Source organism: Ahaetulla prasina, chromosome 6 (assembly GCF_028640845.1).
Source record: "Ahaetulla prasina isolate Xishuangbanna chromosome 6, ASM2864084v1, whole genome shotgun sequence".
Taxonomy (NCBI): Eukaryota; Metazoa; Chordata; class Lepidosauria; order Squamata; family Colubridae; genus Ahaetulla; species Ahaetulla prasina.
Window position 1 is genome coordinate 57,188,436 of NC_080544.1, and position 18,995 is coordinate 57,207,430.

At 40.4% G+C, this 18,995-nt stretch overlaps 1 protein-coding gene across 1 annotated transcript in view; it reads right to left on the minus strand.

Moving 5' to 3' along the window:
* SORCS3 (sortilin related VPS10 domain containing receptor 3) overlaps positions 1-18,995 on the minus strand; it is a 603,184-nt gene that overhangs the window by 339,435 nt on the left and 244,754 nt on the right. Inside the window, exon 3 of the mRNA XM_058189116.1 lies at positions 11,722-11,821. Within this exon, the coding sequence (XP_058045099.1) occupies positions 11,722-11,821 (100 nt within the window). The remainder of the gene's footprint in view (positions 1-11,721; positions 11,822-18,995) is intronic.

Genomic DNA, 18,995 nt, shown 5'->3' on the forward strand with positions numbered 1-18,995 from the left:
ATACGCTTTCTGGCATTACAAAACAGCCATAGCAAATATAAAGGGAAAAGTGAAATTTAAAATATAAACTTTCAATTCTAAGTGGGATTTCCTTTGATGCACCTTTTTGCCACATGGTTAAGACAACAATGCACCAAAGAGGTCCATAGTAAATAGGCTGAAAAGCATCTGTTGAAACAATAGCCTGTTTCAAATTTCCCATCACTCTCTTCTTGTGGATTTATTATGTATTTATTTCCAATATTTTTTACATTATTAGATTACCAAAAAGACTCCTGGTGATAAGTGTTTCCCTGCCAAATACTCATTTTAGATTAGTGGCTCCTCGCTTAGATGGGATAATACTGGATCAGAAACTTCAGCTATTATTTTGGGGAGAATTCATCACAAAGAAACATAATGTGTTTTAGATTTGTCTGCCAATATAGTTTGTAGGAATTTAATTCACGCAATATGATAATATGTCAACCATATTAATTTAGCATCCATATTAGGTTAACTTAGATAATTGTTAGTAGGCAAGACTAATTAATGATTAAGCTCCCTTTCCTAGATGGAACTTCGGTATAAGTTGCTATGATCCAGTAAAGAGATAAATGAAAGAATGTGTGGTCTACAAACATGAATGAAGAAACATCCAAAATCACTGTTCAGTTTTTCTGCTTTTATGGAAAGCTCAGTATTTCCCATTCTCTTCCATAATTAAGAAACTGGATTAGCAAAACCAGTCATTCATCTAATCTAGTTTTGAACTCTTTTATAGATGTCACATAGAATTTAAGCAGTGAATCAAAACAGCTTCTTAGGAAAAAAGGCTTGAAAGGAATAAATAAATGAAATCTTGATTTTTAAAGAATAGTAAGAGCAAATAAGTTTCGTTGGTTTAAAAGGAAAGAAAGGAGCTGAACTTCTCATACTGAACTTCTTATACTTTTTGTTATAACTGAGCTGTAGAAGTATTGCTTTTGACCCAGGTACATGGAATTTATCAAACTGGCATTCCAATACTTTCATAATTCTTATTTAACAGCTGAACAGAGGCATTGGGGAACTCAGAGAGCCTGATAGGCAATTCCCACTGTAGTTCTGCAGGATGCCTAAGACATAATAATCCTTCTGTCTAATAAATCAATTAGGAAAGAACATGTGTAATATTTTTGTTTTTACTAACTACTACTTCCCTACTTCTCCATTGAGAATCTGACTGAGCAACCTTTCCTCAGAGACAGAAACCAGGATTAAGATGTGATAACAAACTAATGTCCTGCATTAAGAAATTAATATAATCAGACCAGTCAACAGGTTCATGTTGCGTGGGAAGCCTCTATCTCAGAAGGTTTTACACATGCACCAAACATACAGTCCAGTACTATCAGTGCTGAATATCCTTCAGATGAACCACAGGAGGAGGAAGAGAGACTTAGATTTAGTTCTCAAATTCTATGCAGGAAAGTGGTTTGAACACTATTGCACTTGACTACATAATCCATACATGCTAAACACATAATTGTAGTTCATTCTAGGTTTCACACACACATCTAGATAGGGAAAGAACATGATTTCATTGTTCAGATGTCTCCCTTGTTCCCAATACTTGTTTTTATCAAGTTAATTGATGTATTTATTTCATGAGTTTGAATGCTATTGAGCTTGCATACATTATTGTCATAAATATAAAGCAGCATACTGCAAAACACAGTTTAGCACCAGAAACTACATTTCCATAAACTCTCAAATGTTCACAACTCTTTGCCCATAGACCTTTTTCAGGTCTGCTGAAAAAGTCAGCTTTTCATTACCTGTCTTACAATGCAGCACATTAGCCCATCTCACAAAAAGCAACTCTGGGCAGTGTGCAACAATCTAATAAAACAACAAATATAAAACAACAGACATAAAAATATAGAAATCCATATGAAAAGATAATTATCATAAAACAAATCTACAAATCCTAGGCAAAGAAAAATAAGATGGACTTATGCATTTCAAAATTTTTACTAATGGTTGTGTGAGTGTGGCTTGGTGGGCGTGGTGGGCATGACAGGGGAAGGATACTACAAAATCCCCATTCCCTCCCCACTCTAGGGGAAGGTTACTTCAAAATCCTCATTCCCTCCCCACCCCACTAACCTGCTCTGGGAAGGAATCAAACTGCCCCCTCTTCATTTCCCCAAATAAAATATTACTCATAAGAAAAGGCTCCCAGAAAAGCAAGGAAAAAACAAGCTGCTAACAAGGAACCTGCCTCATACTCATTCCACATTCCTGCCAGCTGCATAAAGGAAACTGTTATGTATTAACAGTTGTGCCTTTAAATATTTGAGCGGGAAATCAGCACGTTGCTGATTGGACGAAGCCTCCAGCAGAACTGTATAAAAGGAGAGGTTTTTGCCCCAGCCTGTTGCTGGGTTCACCCTATATTAAAGAGCTGTTGTTACTACCCTGGTCTCCAGCCTCGTTACTTCCCGAACGTAACATTGGCGACGAAGGTGGGATCTCGAGGCTAAGGAGAACCAGAACCGAGCTGAAGCACGCTAGTCCCGAACCCAGCAAACTCAGGGCAGAAACGCGGAAATGGCAAACACGCCACCCGCACCGTACAACCCGGGCAAGGAGAAATGGGGAACATATATGACCCGTTTCGAAAGCTTTCTAGAAGCCAACGAACTACAGGGGATCCCTGATAACCGCAAACGGGCTTACTTCCTAAGCCATTGCGGGCCGGAGGTAATCGAGATTGCGGAAGCCCTGGCAGAGCCAACGCCGATACAATCGGTATCGTGGCCGACTCTGCAGACTTTGCTGAAGAACCATTTCGCACCGACGCCGTCCAAATACGTGCAGCGGTTTGAATTCGGAGAACGTAGACAGATGGAGGCGAGTCCATCGGTGACTACATGGCCGCTTTAAGAAGGCGTCCAAGGACTGCGGATACCGAGACTTAGGCAGTGCTACTCGAGCAACTCATCCGAGGGGTCAAGGACATCCGCCTCGGCGGCGACTGCTAGCCAGGAGCAACCTGACACTAGCCACCGCTCTGGGCGAGGCCAGAGCACACGAAATGTCTACTAAAGCAGCAGAGACTCTGCAAAAGCCTCTTCAATCCAAGGCGGCGCAAAGCCAACGCCAGTACACCAGGAGGAGATTCAGTCCGAATCCGAAGGTGAGGCGAGGATGAGGAAGGGTCTGCCGGACCGAGAAGCGCGACACTGAGGACCGTGGCGAGTGCGGAAGCTGCGGAGGGCAGCATCAGCGCCAACGCTGCAGGTTTAAAGACGCAACATGCGGCGGTGTGGGAAGAAAGGACACTTAGCTCAGGTTTGCAGAGCGGCCCAACCTTCCCGCCGAAAATTCAAATCGGCCAATCAAAGCGGAACCGGAAAGGCGGCCCGCGATTGGTTCAAACAAGAAAGGCGAAGTCTAACCAAACGACTGTCATTATAGGCGCGCCTCAACCAAAGTGGAAAGAAGATTTTCACAAAGCCCAAGATCGAGGGAGTACGGTGCAGGCTTGAAGTAGACACGGGATCAGCGATCACCATCATGTCCTGGGTCACCCTGCGAAGTCGCTGCCGTCCGTCGAAAAGCGCCATCAGAAAGCACAGCGGCTACGTGTGCACGACTACCAGGGGAATCGCATCCCTGTTCGAGGACCACCTCCGTCCGAGTCGAGTACGGCCCTCACAAAAGACCCTGCCCATCACGATCGTCGAAGGAACTCTGCCCAGTCTGTTGGGACTAGACTGGTTTCGTGCCCTGGGCATGGGAGTGACTGGCATCTACAGAAGTGACTGCAATTTGAAAGACATTCTCTTTAACGAGTTCGAAGATGTCTTCAAGGACTGCCTGGGCAAGTACAAGGGACCCCTATTTCCTTCAACTTAGACCCCAGGTAGCCCCATTAGGCTTAAGGCGAGGAGAGTCCCTTTTGCCCTAAAACCAAAATTGATAAGGAGCTGGACAAGCCCATAAATCAGGGGATTTTGGTGCCAGTCGACCACGCAAAGTGGGAGACGCCAATCGTCACCCCCATCAAATCGGACGGGTCAATTAGAATTTGCGCTGACTACAAGGCGACGCTTAACAAAGCCTTACAGAAAAGCGCTGCCGGTTCCGTGGTGCAACATTTATTGCACTCCTTGGGGCAAGGGCAAGTCTTTGCAAAGTTAGACTTGGCCCAAGCCTACCAACAACTGCCAGTAGACGCCCGCACAGCCAAGCCCAAACGATTGTGACGCACAGGGGGCATTCAAGTGCACCCGATTGCAATTTGGGGTTAGTGTGGCACCAGGGCTGTTCCAAAACCTGATGGAACGACTACTGCAAGGGCTCCCAGGGTAGTTCCTACTTGATGATGTCCTAATTTCAGGGAAAACATGGAGGAATTGGGGAGCGGTTAAGAAAGGTCTTGAGCATTTTCCGGACAGCGGATTAAAAGTCAAGACAAATAAATGTCAGATAGGGGTCGAATCGGTCGATTTCTTGGGCTACGGATAGACAAGAAAGGAATTCACCCTACTGAGAGCAAAGTTAAGGCAATTAGGAAGGCTCCAGCGCCCAAAAACAAAGCAGAGCTGCAGGCATTCCTGGGATTGGTTAATTTTACGCGGTCTTTTGAAGAACAAAGCAACCGTTCTTGGAACCGCTGCATAGGCTCTTAGGGAAAAATACTGTTTGGTCTTGGGGAAAGTCAGAAAATAGGGCTTTTGAAGCAGTAAAGAACCTGCTCTCAAGTGATAGCCTGCTCATCCAATATCACGACTCATTACCCCTAGTGCTGGTTTGCGATGCCTCCCCTTATGGGGTGGGGGCTGTACTCAGCCATAGACTTCCAAACGGCACAGAAGCCCCTATAGCGTTCTACTCTAGAACGATGTCCTCCCCAGAGAGGAACTACAGCCAATTAGACAAAGAAGCATTAGCCATTGTATCAGGGGTCAAAAAAATTCCATGAGTATGTCTTTGGGCGGAATTTTGAAATCGTGACTGACCACAGACCGTTACTGGGATTACTGGCTGGCGACCGGCCAACGCCTGTGGCACTTTCGCCACGTTTGACTCGATGGACTATATTTTTAGCCGCTTACTCATACAAGCTGCAGCATCGACCGGGGAAAGAAGTGGGGCATGCAGACGCATTGAGCCGATGCCCACTGCCAGGGGCGACCGAAGACCCCACTCCGGGGACACCCATCCTCCTTATTGACTCGTTGGACTCTGGCCCAGTCACATCAAAGGAAGTGGCTCGGGCATCATACCGGGACATTGTGTTAAGGACTGTACTCGGTTGGGTACAGAGAGGGTGGCCGCTGCGCGGGCGAACGGTTCAAAGAATTTGTTAAAGCGTGATGAGCTCTCGGCTCAAGGGGTGCCTGTTATGGGGTGATCGTGTATTAATTCCTGTTAAGTTAAGCGCCAAGGTATTGGACCTCCTCCACGAGGTCACCCAGGCATCGTAAGGATGAAGGGTTAGCTAGAAGCTATGTATGGTGGCCACTCATGGACGCAGAGATTGCTGAGAGGGTAGGGAAATGCCAAGCTTGCCAAGAGTCCAGACCGCTACCCCCAACAGCCCCAGTCAGAGAATGGGAAAAGCCCCAAGGGCCTTGGTCAAGAATCCACATTGACTTTGCTGGCCCCTTTCACGGCCAAACGTTCCTAGTGGTGGTGGACGCATTTTCCAAATGGTTAGAGATCATACTTATGAAGTCCACCACAGCGAAGCAGTAATCGCAACCCTCCGCCACCTATTCGCAACTCACGGGTTGCCGGACACTCTGGTGTCCGACAATGGACCCCAATTCACGGCAGCTCAGTTTGAAGAGTACCTGGCAGAGGAAGGCATCCGACATGCCCTCTCTGCACCTTTCCACCCTGCGTCGAATGGCCTCGCAGTGCGATCCGTCCGGTGCGCTAAGGGGGGATTGTCCAGGCTCAAGCCAGGTGACTGGCAAACAAAATAGACTTTTCCTAGCCGTCCAGCACAGAACCCCAAGCACAGCCACTGGAAAAAGCCCAGCCGAATTGCTAATGGGACGAAAACTCCGGTGCCCACTTGACCGTTTGACCCCCATTACACACCCGAGGGTTACAAGGGGGAGCTAGAAAAAACAAGGGAAATGAGCATAGGCGACGGGTGTGGGCCCGAAACTATGGGGACGGCCCGAGTTGGGTCGCCGGACAAGTAACAAAAGTAACAGGGCCAAAATCGTACGTGGTAGAGCTACCAGACAACCGAATGTGGCGGCGCCACATAGATCAGTTAAGGAAACGAATAACTGACCAAACCAAACCAACAGAGACAGGTAATGACCAATACCACTTTGAATCCACAGCCGACAATGACCCGGGGGAGGCGCAAGACTTAGCTGAGGTCCCAGAGTTCCAGCGACGCCATCAGGTCCCCGAGGGAAACAGCAAGGAAAATTCCAAAATTAATCCAAGGCCGGATGGCCAAGAAAAAGAGTCGGCCAATAATCCAGAGCCCGATGGCCTAGAGAAAGAGCTGGGAGGAGAAAACAGCCCCTCCGACCAGCTCAAAACACCACCCAGAACTGAACCGCGCAGGTCAGAAAGAACTAGGAGACGCCCAGGTTATTTGCGTGACTACGTCGAAAAATAACATGTGAATAAATATGTAAATAAGACCAAGTGTTTTCTGGGAGGGGAGGAGTGTTATGTATTAACAGTTGTGCCTTTAAATATTTGAGCGGGAAATCAGCACGTTGCTGATTGGACGAAGCCTCCAGCAGAACTGTATAAAAGGAGAGGTTTTTGCCCCAGCCTGTTGCTGGGTTCACCCTATATTAAAGAGCTGTTGTCACTACCCTGGTCTCCAGCCTCGTTACTTCCCGAACTTAACAGAAACTTTGTAAAAAGAAAACAGCTACCGGAGCTTAGAGATAATAGAAAGTGGAAGCCGAAAAGCAGGCAGAAAACTCATTCAAGATAGGATATTTCACAATGGAAATCGCCCAAACCTTTTTAGAAATGCAAAGCCCATGTTGCACAAACCCCAACATAGAACCATATAAAATTCCCTCCTCTTATCCAGTTTGTTGTTCAGCTGACCCAGAAATGAACTGCTGAATGTCACTTCACTTCTGCAAGTAAAAACTTCCTTCCAGCAGCTTCTTCTTGGCTTGTCAATTTAAAGCGATGGCACCTTTTTTGTTTCCCTTCTTCTTTGCCAAGTGATCTCCTGGCTGAGAAGCGAGTCCTGATTTTTTTCATTCTGGCTGATCAGTTGGGAGTCTTCTTGGCTTCTCAATTTAAAGCGATGGTGTCTTGGTTTTTTTTATTTTCTCTTCTTTGTCAAATGAGCACTGATTTTTTCCTTCTAGCCGATCAGCTGGGAGTCAGGAGGCAGCAAATAGATTGGGGGCCAGGCAAAGGTGATATTTACCGGTTTTCCAAACTACTCAAAATTTCCACTACCAGTTCGCAAGAACTGGGGAGAATCAATAGCCGCCACCACTGAGTCCAATCTACTTTGCAGTCAGATCCTCAGCAAAGAAACTAACCCCACCATCCTTGAGCAAACTACAGCAATACCCTCTAATTATTTAACATAAGCAATCATAAATACTTACAACACTGCCACATGTAACTTTGGTTTTTAATCAAAATAGGATAAAATGTACAAATTACATATCCCAAGTTTCAAAAATCTGGGTGCTGGGATGTCATGTTATGTTCTTTAATAACCTTAATGTAAAGGATATAGAAAGCAGATCAATTGTATTGTAAATATTGTTGTTGAAATATATTCATTCTCAAAGAAAGAACACCAAAGATTTTCAATTTATACTCTTTTGATCATAGCAATTGCTTGCTAAAATCATTCCTGCAAGTGCTTCAAGGGAGTTTAATTAGTAAATTAATCAGTTAATATTATGATTGATACTTTATATGGAACATTACAAAATTAAACTCATGAAGGCAGCTCAAAGAGAAAATGAATCTGAAAAATAGTTGCTGACTTTAATCCTTGGAATACTTACTTTTTAAATCCTTGTTTTTTATAAAGACAATTATGAATAACTAATATTGTGAATCAAATTTAAAAGATAAAACTCAACCATTCATGTAAGCAAATCCAATTATCTGAAAATATAAAGGGACAAAATTGAGACTCTCAATTCTTATTTCTCTTCATTTTTCTCTACTTATTCAGCTTCAGTTCAATGAAGACAAATATATATTTTCACATATATTCCCAAACTTTACTTGACTTGTTTTGTTATTTCGAGATAGACATGCTTCTCTAGCTTCACCTTCACCATGATTCACCTGGCACTGAAACAGGCAGATCCAATTGGCTATCATCCCAATATAATTTCAATCCAGATAGGGAAGGCTTTCAAAACTGTGATTTGTTCAACCACCTTTTAATGATCAGCATAGAAGAAAAATTTTTTTGGGACAATTATACTCTTATCTCCAAAGCTAGAATGCATAATCATTCACGTGATATAGAAAAATTCAAGTATTCCTATACGAGTTATTAAAAGAAAAGAAACAGCAATTTTAAAAAGTTCCATGTTTTGCTAAGGGGCTCTTAAATTTAAACTTTTTAAATGTTAGAAAACAACACAAACTGAGTTTTTTAGCAAATAAATATAAAACTTTTTTCCCCTTCATTTTCTGTACCACTATGTATAAGGTATCTTCAGTGCATTGATGGATTGATAATTACATTGTAGACGTCTAGAACTCCAGGTGATCTGAAACATGTAAACATCAAATTTTCAAATGCATAAGAGCAATCTGGATGAGAACAATACTGTACTTTATGGAATACAACTTTTAGCTCTTTTGTTTATAATTAAATGGATATTTTTCACTTCTATGCTTTTCTTCATGAAATTAGGCCATTTTTTAATCAGATGTAAACCTCCTTTCTTTTTTCCTTATTCTCTTGAATACATACGACATTTATTTTTCTTCAATTAATTTCATAAAGTAATTTAATCTGTTTACATTTACTTCTGCTGTAACTCAAGTTGTAATCTTCTGTATGCCATAATTCATCAACAGACAGGCATCTAGATATTGACTTCTCTGCCATTTGTAGCTTTGGCACAACAGTTTTAGAGAAGTCTATTTTACCAATATGAGTAGAACCTATGTCAATATTTCTTTTTTTTAAATTTCTTTTTGTCACAACAGTATACACAAACAATTGTCATAGATAAAACAACATATCTTGAAGAATATATATATATATATAAGTAAAAAAATATGCATCAACTATATTAATTAGATATGATGAAGGGAACAATAGGACAGGAACGGTAGGCACTTTTGTGCTCTTATGCATGCCCTCTTAGGAATGGGGTGAGGTCAATAGTAGACAGTTTTTGGTTGAAGATTTTGGGATTTTGAGTAGAGACTATGGAGTCAGGTAATGAGTTCCAAGCATTAACAACTCTGTTACAGAAGTCATATTTTCTGCAATCAAGTTTGAAGCGGTTGACATTTAGCTTGAATCTATTTTTTGCTCTTGTAATATTGCGATTGAAGCTGAAGTAGTCTTTTATAGGAAGGATATTGCAATAGATGATTTTGTGTGTTAAACACAGGTCATGTCGAAGTCGACAGAGTTGTAAGTTTTCTAATCCCAGGATTTCAAGTCTGTTGGTATAAGGTATTTTGTTGTTTTCGGAGGAGTGAAGAACTCTTCTAGTGAAATATTTCTGGACTCATTCTATTGTATTTATGTCAGAGATGTGGTATGGGTTCCAGACGGATGAGCTGTATTCAAGAATAGGTCTGGCAAATGTTTTGTATGCTCTAGTTAGTAGTGTAGAGTTTTTAGAAAAGAAGCTGCGTAAAATTAGGTTTACAACTCTTAGGGCCTTTTTTGCTATGTAGTTGCAGTGTGCTTTGGCATTAAGGTCATTTGATATGAGAACTCCAAGATCTTTGACAGGGTGGGGATCGTCAGTTAGGTAATGTCCATTAAGTTTGTACTTGATGTTAGGGTTCTTTTTTCCAATATGTAAGACTGAGCATTTGCTGGTTGAGATTTGGAGTTGCCAAGTTTTAGACCAATATCCTGCATTCTATTCTAAGAGGGACAATACTAGTTCAAACCTATATGCCTCTAGGTACAATAAATACTGAGTTTTACCCAAGCATGCTGACCCTTTTCTATTCAAGTTAAGGACTCAAAATGAGAGAATATTTTGCAACATAGCAATAGCACTTAGACTTATATACCACTTCATAGTGCTTTATAGCACTCTCTGAGTGGTTTACAGAGTCAGCATATTGCCCCCAACAATCTGGGTCCTCAGTTTACTGAACTCAGAAGGATGGAAGGCTGAGTCAACCTTGAGCCAGTCAGGATCAAAGGAATCAAACTCTTAGTAATGTGAACAGAGTTAGCCTGCAATACTCCATTCTAACCATTGTGCCACCACGACTTAACATAGTGTTTTCTATATCCCACTAACCAGGAAATGTAATGAAATGACAACTACATAGTATTATATTAATATACATACAACTGGTATAAGCTACTAGCAGGAGTAAAGCTTGTCATAATTCAGAGAAAGATTATCATACATTATTTTTCCTACTTGGTCATCTCACTGAAAATTCTTTTAGTTAAAATGAGTATTGTTGATTTCGAGGGAAGAAATGGCAGACATAAATGGCTCCACGAAAAACAGAACCAACAACTAACTGTGGTGGAATGAAGATCCAGCACAAGAACTGGCTCTTCTGGACAAGAAGATGACTTTATTTATTGTATTTTAAGAAAAGGTGAAAAGTTACTAAAATTGTTTATACTTATGCAATTAATATATAAATATTCTTTATATATTTCTTTCAATTTTCTTCACTGAATTTTTATTTTTTCTTTATTTTCTATTTCTCATTCTATTTTTTCTTTTCTACATCTACTGTTTCTACTTTTTTAATTTTTCCAATTTGCATTAGTTTTTACTGTTCTAATTATAATTCTTAATAAACTTACTATTAAAAAGACAGGCATTATTAAAACATATATAACTACATTAACATCTAATTATATGCTCATAAGGTTATTTTGAATTAGAAGTGCAGAATTAATTGCTAAACTAACTCCATAGCCTAAAACTAAGCAGCATATTGGCATAATGAAGCTAATTTTAGGAATTCTATAGAGCATTTAAAATAAATGAACTATGCTGAAAAGTTGCATGAAGAATAAAGTTTTTAGGGTTGAGAAAGGATAATTTAGAAATGGAAGACCTGCCATAATTAAAACAACAAGAAGCACAAAATCTTCTAAAAGAAAGATAACAGTGAGGGAGGGAGAAAGAAAATGTGGGGATCATATTGCCAGAACTGTGAAGACAAATAACAAAAGATTCTTCAAACATATTAGAAAAAGGAAACTAGTATTGGAAGCCATTGGTCCCTTGAATGAAGATACAATCCGTTTTCTAGATTTGTATACAATTTTACATCAATTCTGTGTGTGTTTACATGAAGAAAATTCTATGGAGATCTGGGGGGGGCTCATTCCCAGATATAAGAACTGAAATTTAGAGATTAAGTGGTATATTACCTATAGAAAATAGCATGCTAACAATAGAAAATTATATGTTTTTTTAAAAATATTCAACTTACTTTATGCTCTTGATTTAGATTTAGAATTGTCAAATAATTGAATCAAGCTTTTTTTTATTTTTCACTTTGTTACTTATTGAGAAATAGTTTCCTTACCTTTTTCTTATTAGTAGGGCTGACGTAAAGATAACTCAGCACAGTCTTTAGTCCCACCTTATCATTTAGCTTTTCATATGTTGTACCATAATCAGTGGACCTGAAATAAAAAGAATACATTTAGTGATTTCAGAAAAGAAGTAAAGCGTAAAGAAAAGAGATGAATAAAATAGAGTAGAGAGAGAAAAGAAAGAGAAAAAACAGTAAACAGTAAAAAGAAGTAGCTTCCAAACTCTTTAAGGGAACACAAATGATAAATTTATTTGTAATTCCCATAAAGAAGGTTGGAAGCTACTCATTCTAATCATTAAACCCATAAAACACCAATTCCTTTATTCTAGTTTCAGCAAAAAATCAAAACCAGTTTTATTTCAAATATTCCTTAAATCAGTCTCTTATTCCATGCAACTGAACAAATGACAAATGGTCAACAATTGATTCATTATGTGTGGCATCTAGTTGAATTTAGCTTCTGAAGCAATAGATTAAATTAGATAAATTAGATAATTCATGAGCACATTTATGCTTACTGGGCTCCCTTACAGGAAGAAAGCATGATTTTTACTAATTCCCACTTCACTTAGCAGCCTTTATCAAAAACTATTTTAGGGATGGGAAAGCAACAGAAACTACAATTTAAAAAGGTAAAAAATGGACAATATCCTTCCATTTCATCCCTTCTATAAATGAGTGAATTCATATACACAAGAACAGGTCAGAATGCAACCTGTAACAATAGAATACCCAATCAGATAACTAGAAAACAAGGTTAAAACAAGGTTGTTTTTCTTTCTCTAAACTGAGGTTCTCCAAAGAACAAACTTTCTATACAAAGAGTTAACTTGTAGGCTTTTTCCTGTCAGAGAAATGAAGGACAGACCATCTAAATCAGATCAGAGCATATTCAGGCTGCTGTGTTTCCATTCCATATATGTTTATAGGATTGTGATAAATACATTAAAATTATTAACTAGGCTTAAAATTCTGGGGCTTATATCAGATGGAGAAATGTTCCCAAACATCTCTGGGAACCAATTATTGCTACCTTGCCTTTGTCTATTGTATCAAATTATCTGATCAAATTATCAAATTATCTGATGTATCTATTGTATCAAATTATCTGATGTTATGTTATGTTATGTTAAATTCTGTCAAATGTCGCTTATTTTATGGTTCCTGATTTTTTTAAGTAGTAAATATCTATGATATTCCATATCCATGAAAATTATTATACATATATAAAGAGCTCCACACAAATTTTAAATTCAAAGGCTCCATGCCAGGGGGCTTTTTCTACCTGAGAAGAAAAGCAATATAGGTAGTCCTTATTTAATGATTGTTCACAGTTACAACAGTGATCAGAAAGTAACTTTGCAACCAATTCTGGCATTTATGACCTTCACAGGTCTGTAAAGCACATAAAAGTTGAAGTAATATTGTCCACCCAATTAAGTTTCACTCAGCAACTGTCTCAATGACCAAGTTGCTGATCCCAATTGTGTCACTAAATGAGGACTGTCTGTAATTTCCCCCCTTGAAAAATGTGAGGATGTAACAGGTGATCTAGAAAACAAAGTTGCTTCTTTGAGCAGCTGAAAATTCATGGTCCTTTCTCCTCTATGCCTCCTCTTTTTTCTTACTATTGATCTTGTTTTGTGATTTTGAGGAAAAGATAGCTTTACTTTATCTTCTAAAAGAAAACTGGCAACTTTTATCATTATCCACAGAATATGGAAACAGAATCTTCCTCAATGTTTTCTCATTCAATATGGCAAAAGTCACTGCAAAAAAAATTAGTTCCCCCGAATTTCAATCCCTAAACATACATATTGCAGACACAAGTATTGCAAGGATGAAAAAAGCCTGATTACCACATTACATGGTAATTTATGACTGTGTTAGTTGACCTCATGCGGTTCATTTATTCTGAAATTAATATAAACATTCATGTGCTATGTTTTTAATTTTTATAAAAGCATCAAGGAAAATAGAAAAACTTCAGAAGAATATTTCTTCCTATACAAATCTACATTCATGTCATACTACAAAATTACAATCCAATATTTATTTCTATTTAAATGTAGTAAAAATAGAAAATTATACAACTACATTGGTATTTGACATCTAATTTTCTAAATAGTACTGCAATAAGGGTTCTTATAGAAAAATATTTATTTTAATATAGAGAGGTAAGTCCTTTGTACTACTGAATGACTGGCACAAATTAGATTTCTTTCCAACCTTGTAGTTTTTTTTAATTTTAATTATAGAAGCAGAAAATATCCATTTTCATTGTCTTGCTCTAAGTTTCAAACTGTATAATTGAAAAGAACATGAGCATCTAAAATAACCACTGACCTTCCAGAGCACAATCAATATGCAAAATAATTTCTGTCTCAAAAGGAGCCACTAAAACACAGGAAAGTAACACCCGAACAGTGGTACATTTTCATCACCACATGTACAATAACAGCATGAACTCCTCAGTTCCTACTGAAAGATATGCTTTGTTGTCCGGTGGATTAAAAATACGAATTTGAATTAATTATATATTTTAAATTATGGAAATGTGACCTATAGCTGCAAAAATCATTCCTGTCTTGTATGTAATTGATACCTCAGTTCCTTATTCCATGTGTCTCTATACCTTTGAACATTTAATTTAGCTTACTCTAACATCAATTTATTAAGTATTCTATATGGATTTTTATTGTATTAAAAACTGTTAAATGAGCCAGTCTAGTCTACAGTTAAGGAACCAGGCTAGAAAATGGGAGACTGTGAGCAATTCTTTCTTTCTTCTCTGGTGCATAAGGGAAGAAATACTATATGCTTATAGCACATCCGTACCAGTGGTGAAATGTAAAATTTGTTACTACCGGTTCTGTGGGCATGGCTTGGTGGTGGGGAATAATGTGATTGGGTGGGTGTGGCCAAAGAGGTTGTAAAAAATGCTTTTAAAAGGCTCTGACGATCCCAGCTGAGTTGCCTGATCGTCAGAGGCTTTTCTTTTAAAAGCATTTTTTTGCCTTTAAGAGGAAAAAAAGCCTCTGACGATCAGGCAACTCAGCTGGGATCGTCAGAGGAGCCTTTTAAAAGCATTTTTTCTACAACCTTTTCAGCCGAAAAAGTTATAGAAAAAATGCTTTTAAAAGGCTCTGACGATCCCAGCTGAGCCGCGCAATAATCAGAGGCTTTTTTTTTACTTTTAAAAGCATTTTTTCAGCTGAAGAAAAATGCTTTAAAAAAAAAAAAAAAAACCTCTGATGATCGCACGGCTCAGCTGAGCATGGGGGGGAGGGCAAGGATTTTTGCTACCGGTTCTCTGAACTACCCACTGCCATTGCTACTGGATTGGGTGATCAGGTCTGAACCGGGAGCATTTCACCCCTGATCTGTACATACATATCATGACCAGGGTTAAGCATGGTTATTTTACACAACCAACCCCATAATCATTCCTCAGGACCCACTTTATGGATAGTGCCGTCCTCAGAGTCAATTATAAGTGGCCTCACCAAAAATACTGAGCACACATAGCTAAAGCAATGGAAACAAGGCAAGCCTAAGTCTCTTCTGCACCTAAGGCATATTATTATTATTATTATTTATTTGATTTTTATACCGCCCTTCTCCCGAAGGACTCAGGGCGGTGTACAGGCAACAATAAAATACAAACAATATACAATTTAAAATACGAATTAAAAAACTTATTATAATTAGCCTAGAACCTTAAAATTTATAAAACCAAACCCCATTTAAAATTAGTAGAAAATTTAAAATCGATAAAATTTATGTAGTTTAAAATTTAAAATATAAAATTTAAAATTTAAGCCAGCCCCGCACGAATAAAAAGGTATGTCTTCAGTTCGCGGCGGAAAGTCCGAAGGTCAGGTATTTGACGTAAGCCTGGGGGAAGCTCGTTCCAAAGTGTGGGAGCCCCCACAGAGAAGGCCCTTCCTCTGGGGGCCGCCAGCCGACATTGTTTGGCGGACGGCACCCTGAGAAGTCCCTCTCTGTGAGAGCATACGGGTCGGTGGGAGGCATATGGTAACAGCAGGCGGTCCCGTAAGTACCCAGGCCCTAAGCCATGGAGTGCTTTAAAGGTCGTAACCAACACCTTAAATATGGGCCGGGGGCAGCACCAGCAACGTGAACTAATGAATTCTGAGCAGCGTACAGCAACCACTGAAAGCAACCATGACTCTCCAGACTCCAGACATGAAATCAACTTGGTTTCAAGGCAAAGTGAAAGCAACTTTACTTCAATGGATGCAAGGCATGATGATAGCAACTTGACTTCAATTTGTGCAAGGCACAACAACAGCAACACAGTCTCAATGAGTTCAAGGCAATGAGTCATGAGTATTCATGGATGGATATATTACAAGCCAGTCTCCAGGTTCAAGGTAAACACGTGCCGACTGGTATGCCTCATTAGGAGAGGCAAGGCTGCCTCCTTGTAAGTAATGTCACCGACCTCCATTGCACCTCCTTCTGTACAACCTGGAATCAGGCAGGGGTGGCAACTTCACTTTTGCACTGCGCAGCTGCTTCCAGTTTCCAGCTGCTCCTTCTTGGATCCCTCAAAGCTCCTGGCACAACTTCACCTTGACCATTCTGATTCTGCCACAGAGTCTTTTCCCCAAGTCCCTGGAGCCAGCAATTTCCTCATCAGCCAAGCCAGCACCAGACGGAGCCATTACAACATCTCCAAAGGGGATCCTATTTCTACTTATTGCTTTTTGGGAGGTAGAACTCTGATAATGTAGGATCTCATGGCATTTTTCACATGTAAACAAAGGCTGGAAGTTATAGACAATCATGGGTGAATGTACCTATTGACTTAAATCTTCAATGCAACTGGAATAGTGAAGAGACCCATCCCTCTTTGTATGTCGGACAGGGCACACAAAATTATTAACTGAACATGAAATAATGCCTAAAGAAAGTGGGGTATATTATTATACCACAGTTCTGTTATTTATAAGTACAGTATAGAATTTGGATTCTTTCTTGTAGTCTCTGGTTATTCCATATTCCCTTCAATTTCTTGCTGTAGTACCATGTTTTCCCAAAAATAAGACCCTGTCTTATATTTTTTTGAACCCTGAAATAAATGCTTGGCCTTAATGCCATACGCATAAAAGCCCAATTGGGCTTATTATCAGGGGATGTCTTATTTTGGGGAAAACAGGGTACATCAGAGAACAGAGAACAGGAATTCAGCGGCTTTTGATACCATCGACCATGGTATCCTGCTGCGCCGGTTGGAGGGATTGGGAGTGGGAGGCACCGTTTATTGGTGGTTCTCCTCCTATCTCTCCGATCGGTCGCAGACGGTGTTGACAGGGGGGCAGAGGTCGGCCCCGAGGCGCCTCACTTGTGGGGTGCCGCAGGGGTCGATTCTCTCGCCCCTTCTGTTCAACATCTATATGAAGCCATTGGGTGAGATCATCAGTGGCTTCGGTGTGAGGTACCAGCTGTACGCTGATGACACCCAGCTGTACTTTTCCACACCGGGCCACCCCAACGAAGCTATCGAAGTGCTGTCCCGGTGTTTGGTCTGGATGGGGAGAAACAGGCTCAAGCTCAATCCCTCCAAGACAGAGTGGCTGTGGATGCCGGCATCCCGGTACAGTCAGCTGAGTCCACGGCTGACTGTCGGGGGCGAGTCATTGGCCCCGATGGAGAGGGTGCGCAACTTGGGCGTCCTCCTGGATGAACGGCTGTCTTTTGAAGATCATTTGACGGCCGTCTCCAGGAGAGCTTTCTACCAGGTTCGCCCGGGGCGCCCGTTCGCCTTTCTGAACCGGGATGCCTTATCCACGGTAACTCACGCCCTCGTGACGTCTCGTCTGGATTACTGCAATGCTCTCTACATGGGGCTCCCCTTGAGGGGCATCCGGAGGCTTCAGTTAGTTCAGAATGCGGCTGCGCGGGTGATAGAGGGAGCCCCTCGTGGCTCCCGTGTGACACCTATCCTGCGCAGACTGCACTGGCTACCTGTGGCCTTCCGGGTGCGCTTCAAGGTTTTGGTAACCATCTTTAAAGCGCTCCATGGCATAGGGCCGGGTTACTTACGGGACCGCCTACTGCTACCGAATACCTCTCACCGACCCGTGCGCTCTCACAGAGAGGGACTCCTCAGGGTGCCGTCGGCTAGACAGTGCCGTCTGGCGACACCCAGGGGAAGGGCCTTCTCTGTGGGGGCTCCCACCCTCTGGAACGAACTCCCCCCAGGACTTCGTCAACTTCCGGACCTCCGAACCTTCCGTCGCGAGCTTAAAACATATTTATTCATCTGCGCAGGACTGGATTAGATTTTAAATTTATACTGGTTTTAAATGGGTTTTATTATTTATATTGCTTTTAATAATTCGGCCATGTAGAATAAGTTTTTTAACTGTTATTTTAGTCTGTATTTATATGTGCTTTTTACTTGCCTGTGAACCGCCCTGAGTCCCCTGGGAGATAGGGCGGTATATAAATGTGATAAAATAAATAAATAATAAATAAATAACATTCACTGCATAAGAAAACAAAAATGAGACATGTAACAGTAATACATACTATTTGGAATTGTATTACAAGAGCAATTGTGAGATCAATAGGACACTACTGCTACTTCCTATAATATTATATCTTAAGCCAATTGTGACAACTGGCTTTTAATTTTTAAAAGGGCCAAGTCAAGCTGAAAAACCGCAGATTAACAGCATTGGCCAGAATCCAAATTCTATACTGTACTTATCTATCTTGGTACCAGGAGCAGGTTTATTGCTGAAAAGTAATATCCTTTTTAAAAAACAGCTTGGAATTAGAGTTTCCTAATGTATAAAGTTGAATACTGGTAATGTGGGACTAATTAAACAAATACCAGTGAAAAATCCAATAGCTAAAGATTCATAGGGTCATCCAGTTCTAAGTGGATAAATTATATAAAGGTTTTGCAATGGCATGAGCACTAATACTATTCTTCAAGCTAACCTACCAGTAAGAGTTTAAGCATGGAAGCAATCAGATTCATACCATTAAAATAAGTGACTTTAGAAATTCATTTGACAGATTTGTTGGATAGATATAACATACAGCTAGTCCTCAAATTATGACACAACTGAATCCATAATTTCTGTTGCTAAGTGCCCCATTTTATGATCTTTCTTGCCACAGTTGTTAAGTGAATCACTGAAGTTGTTAAGGTAGTACCACAACTGTTAAGTGTAACTGGCTTCCTCATTGACTTTGCTTGTAAGAAGATAACATGACCCTGG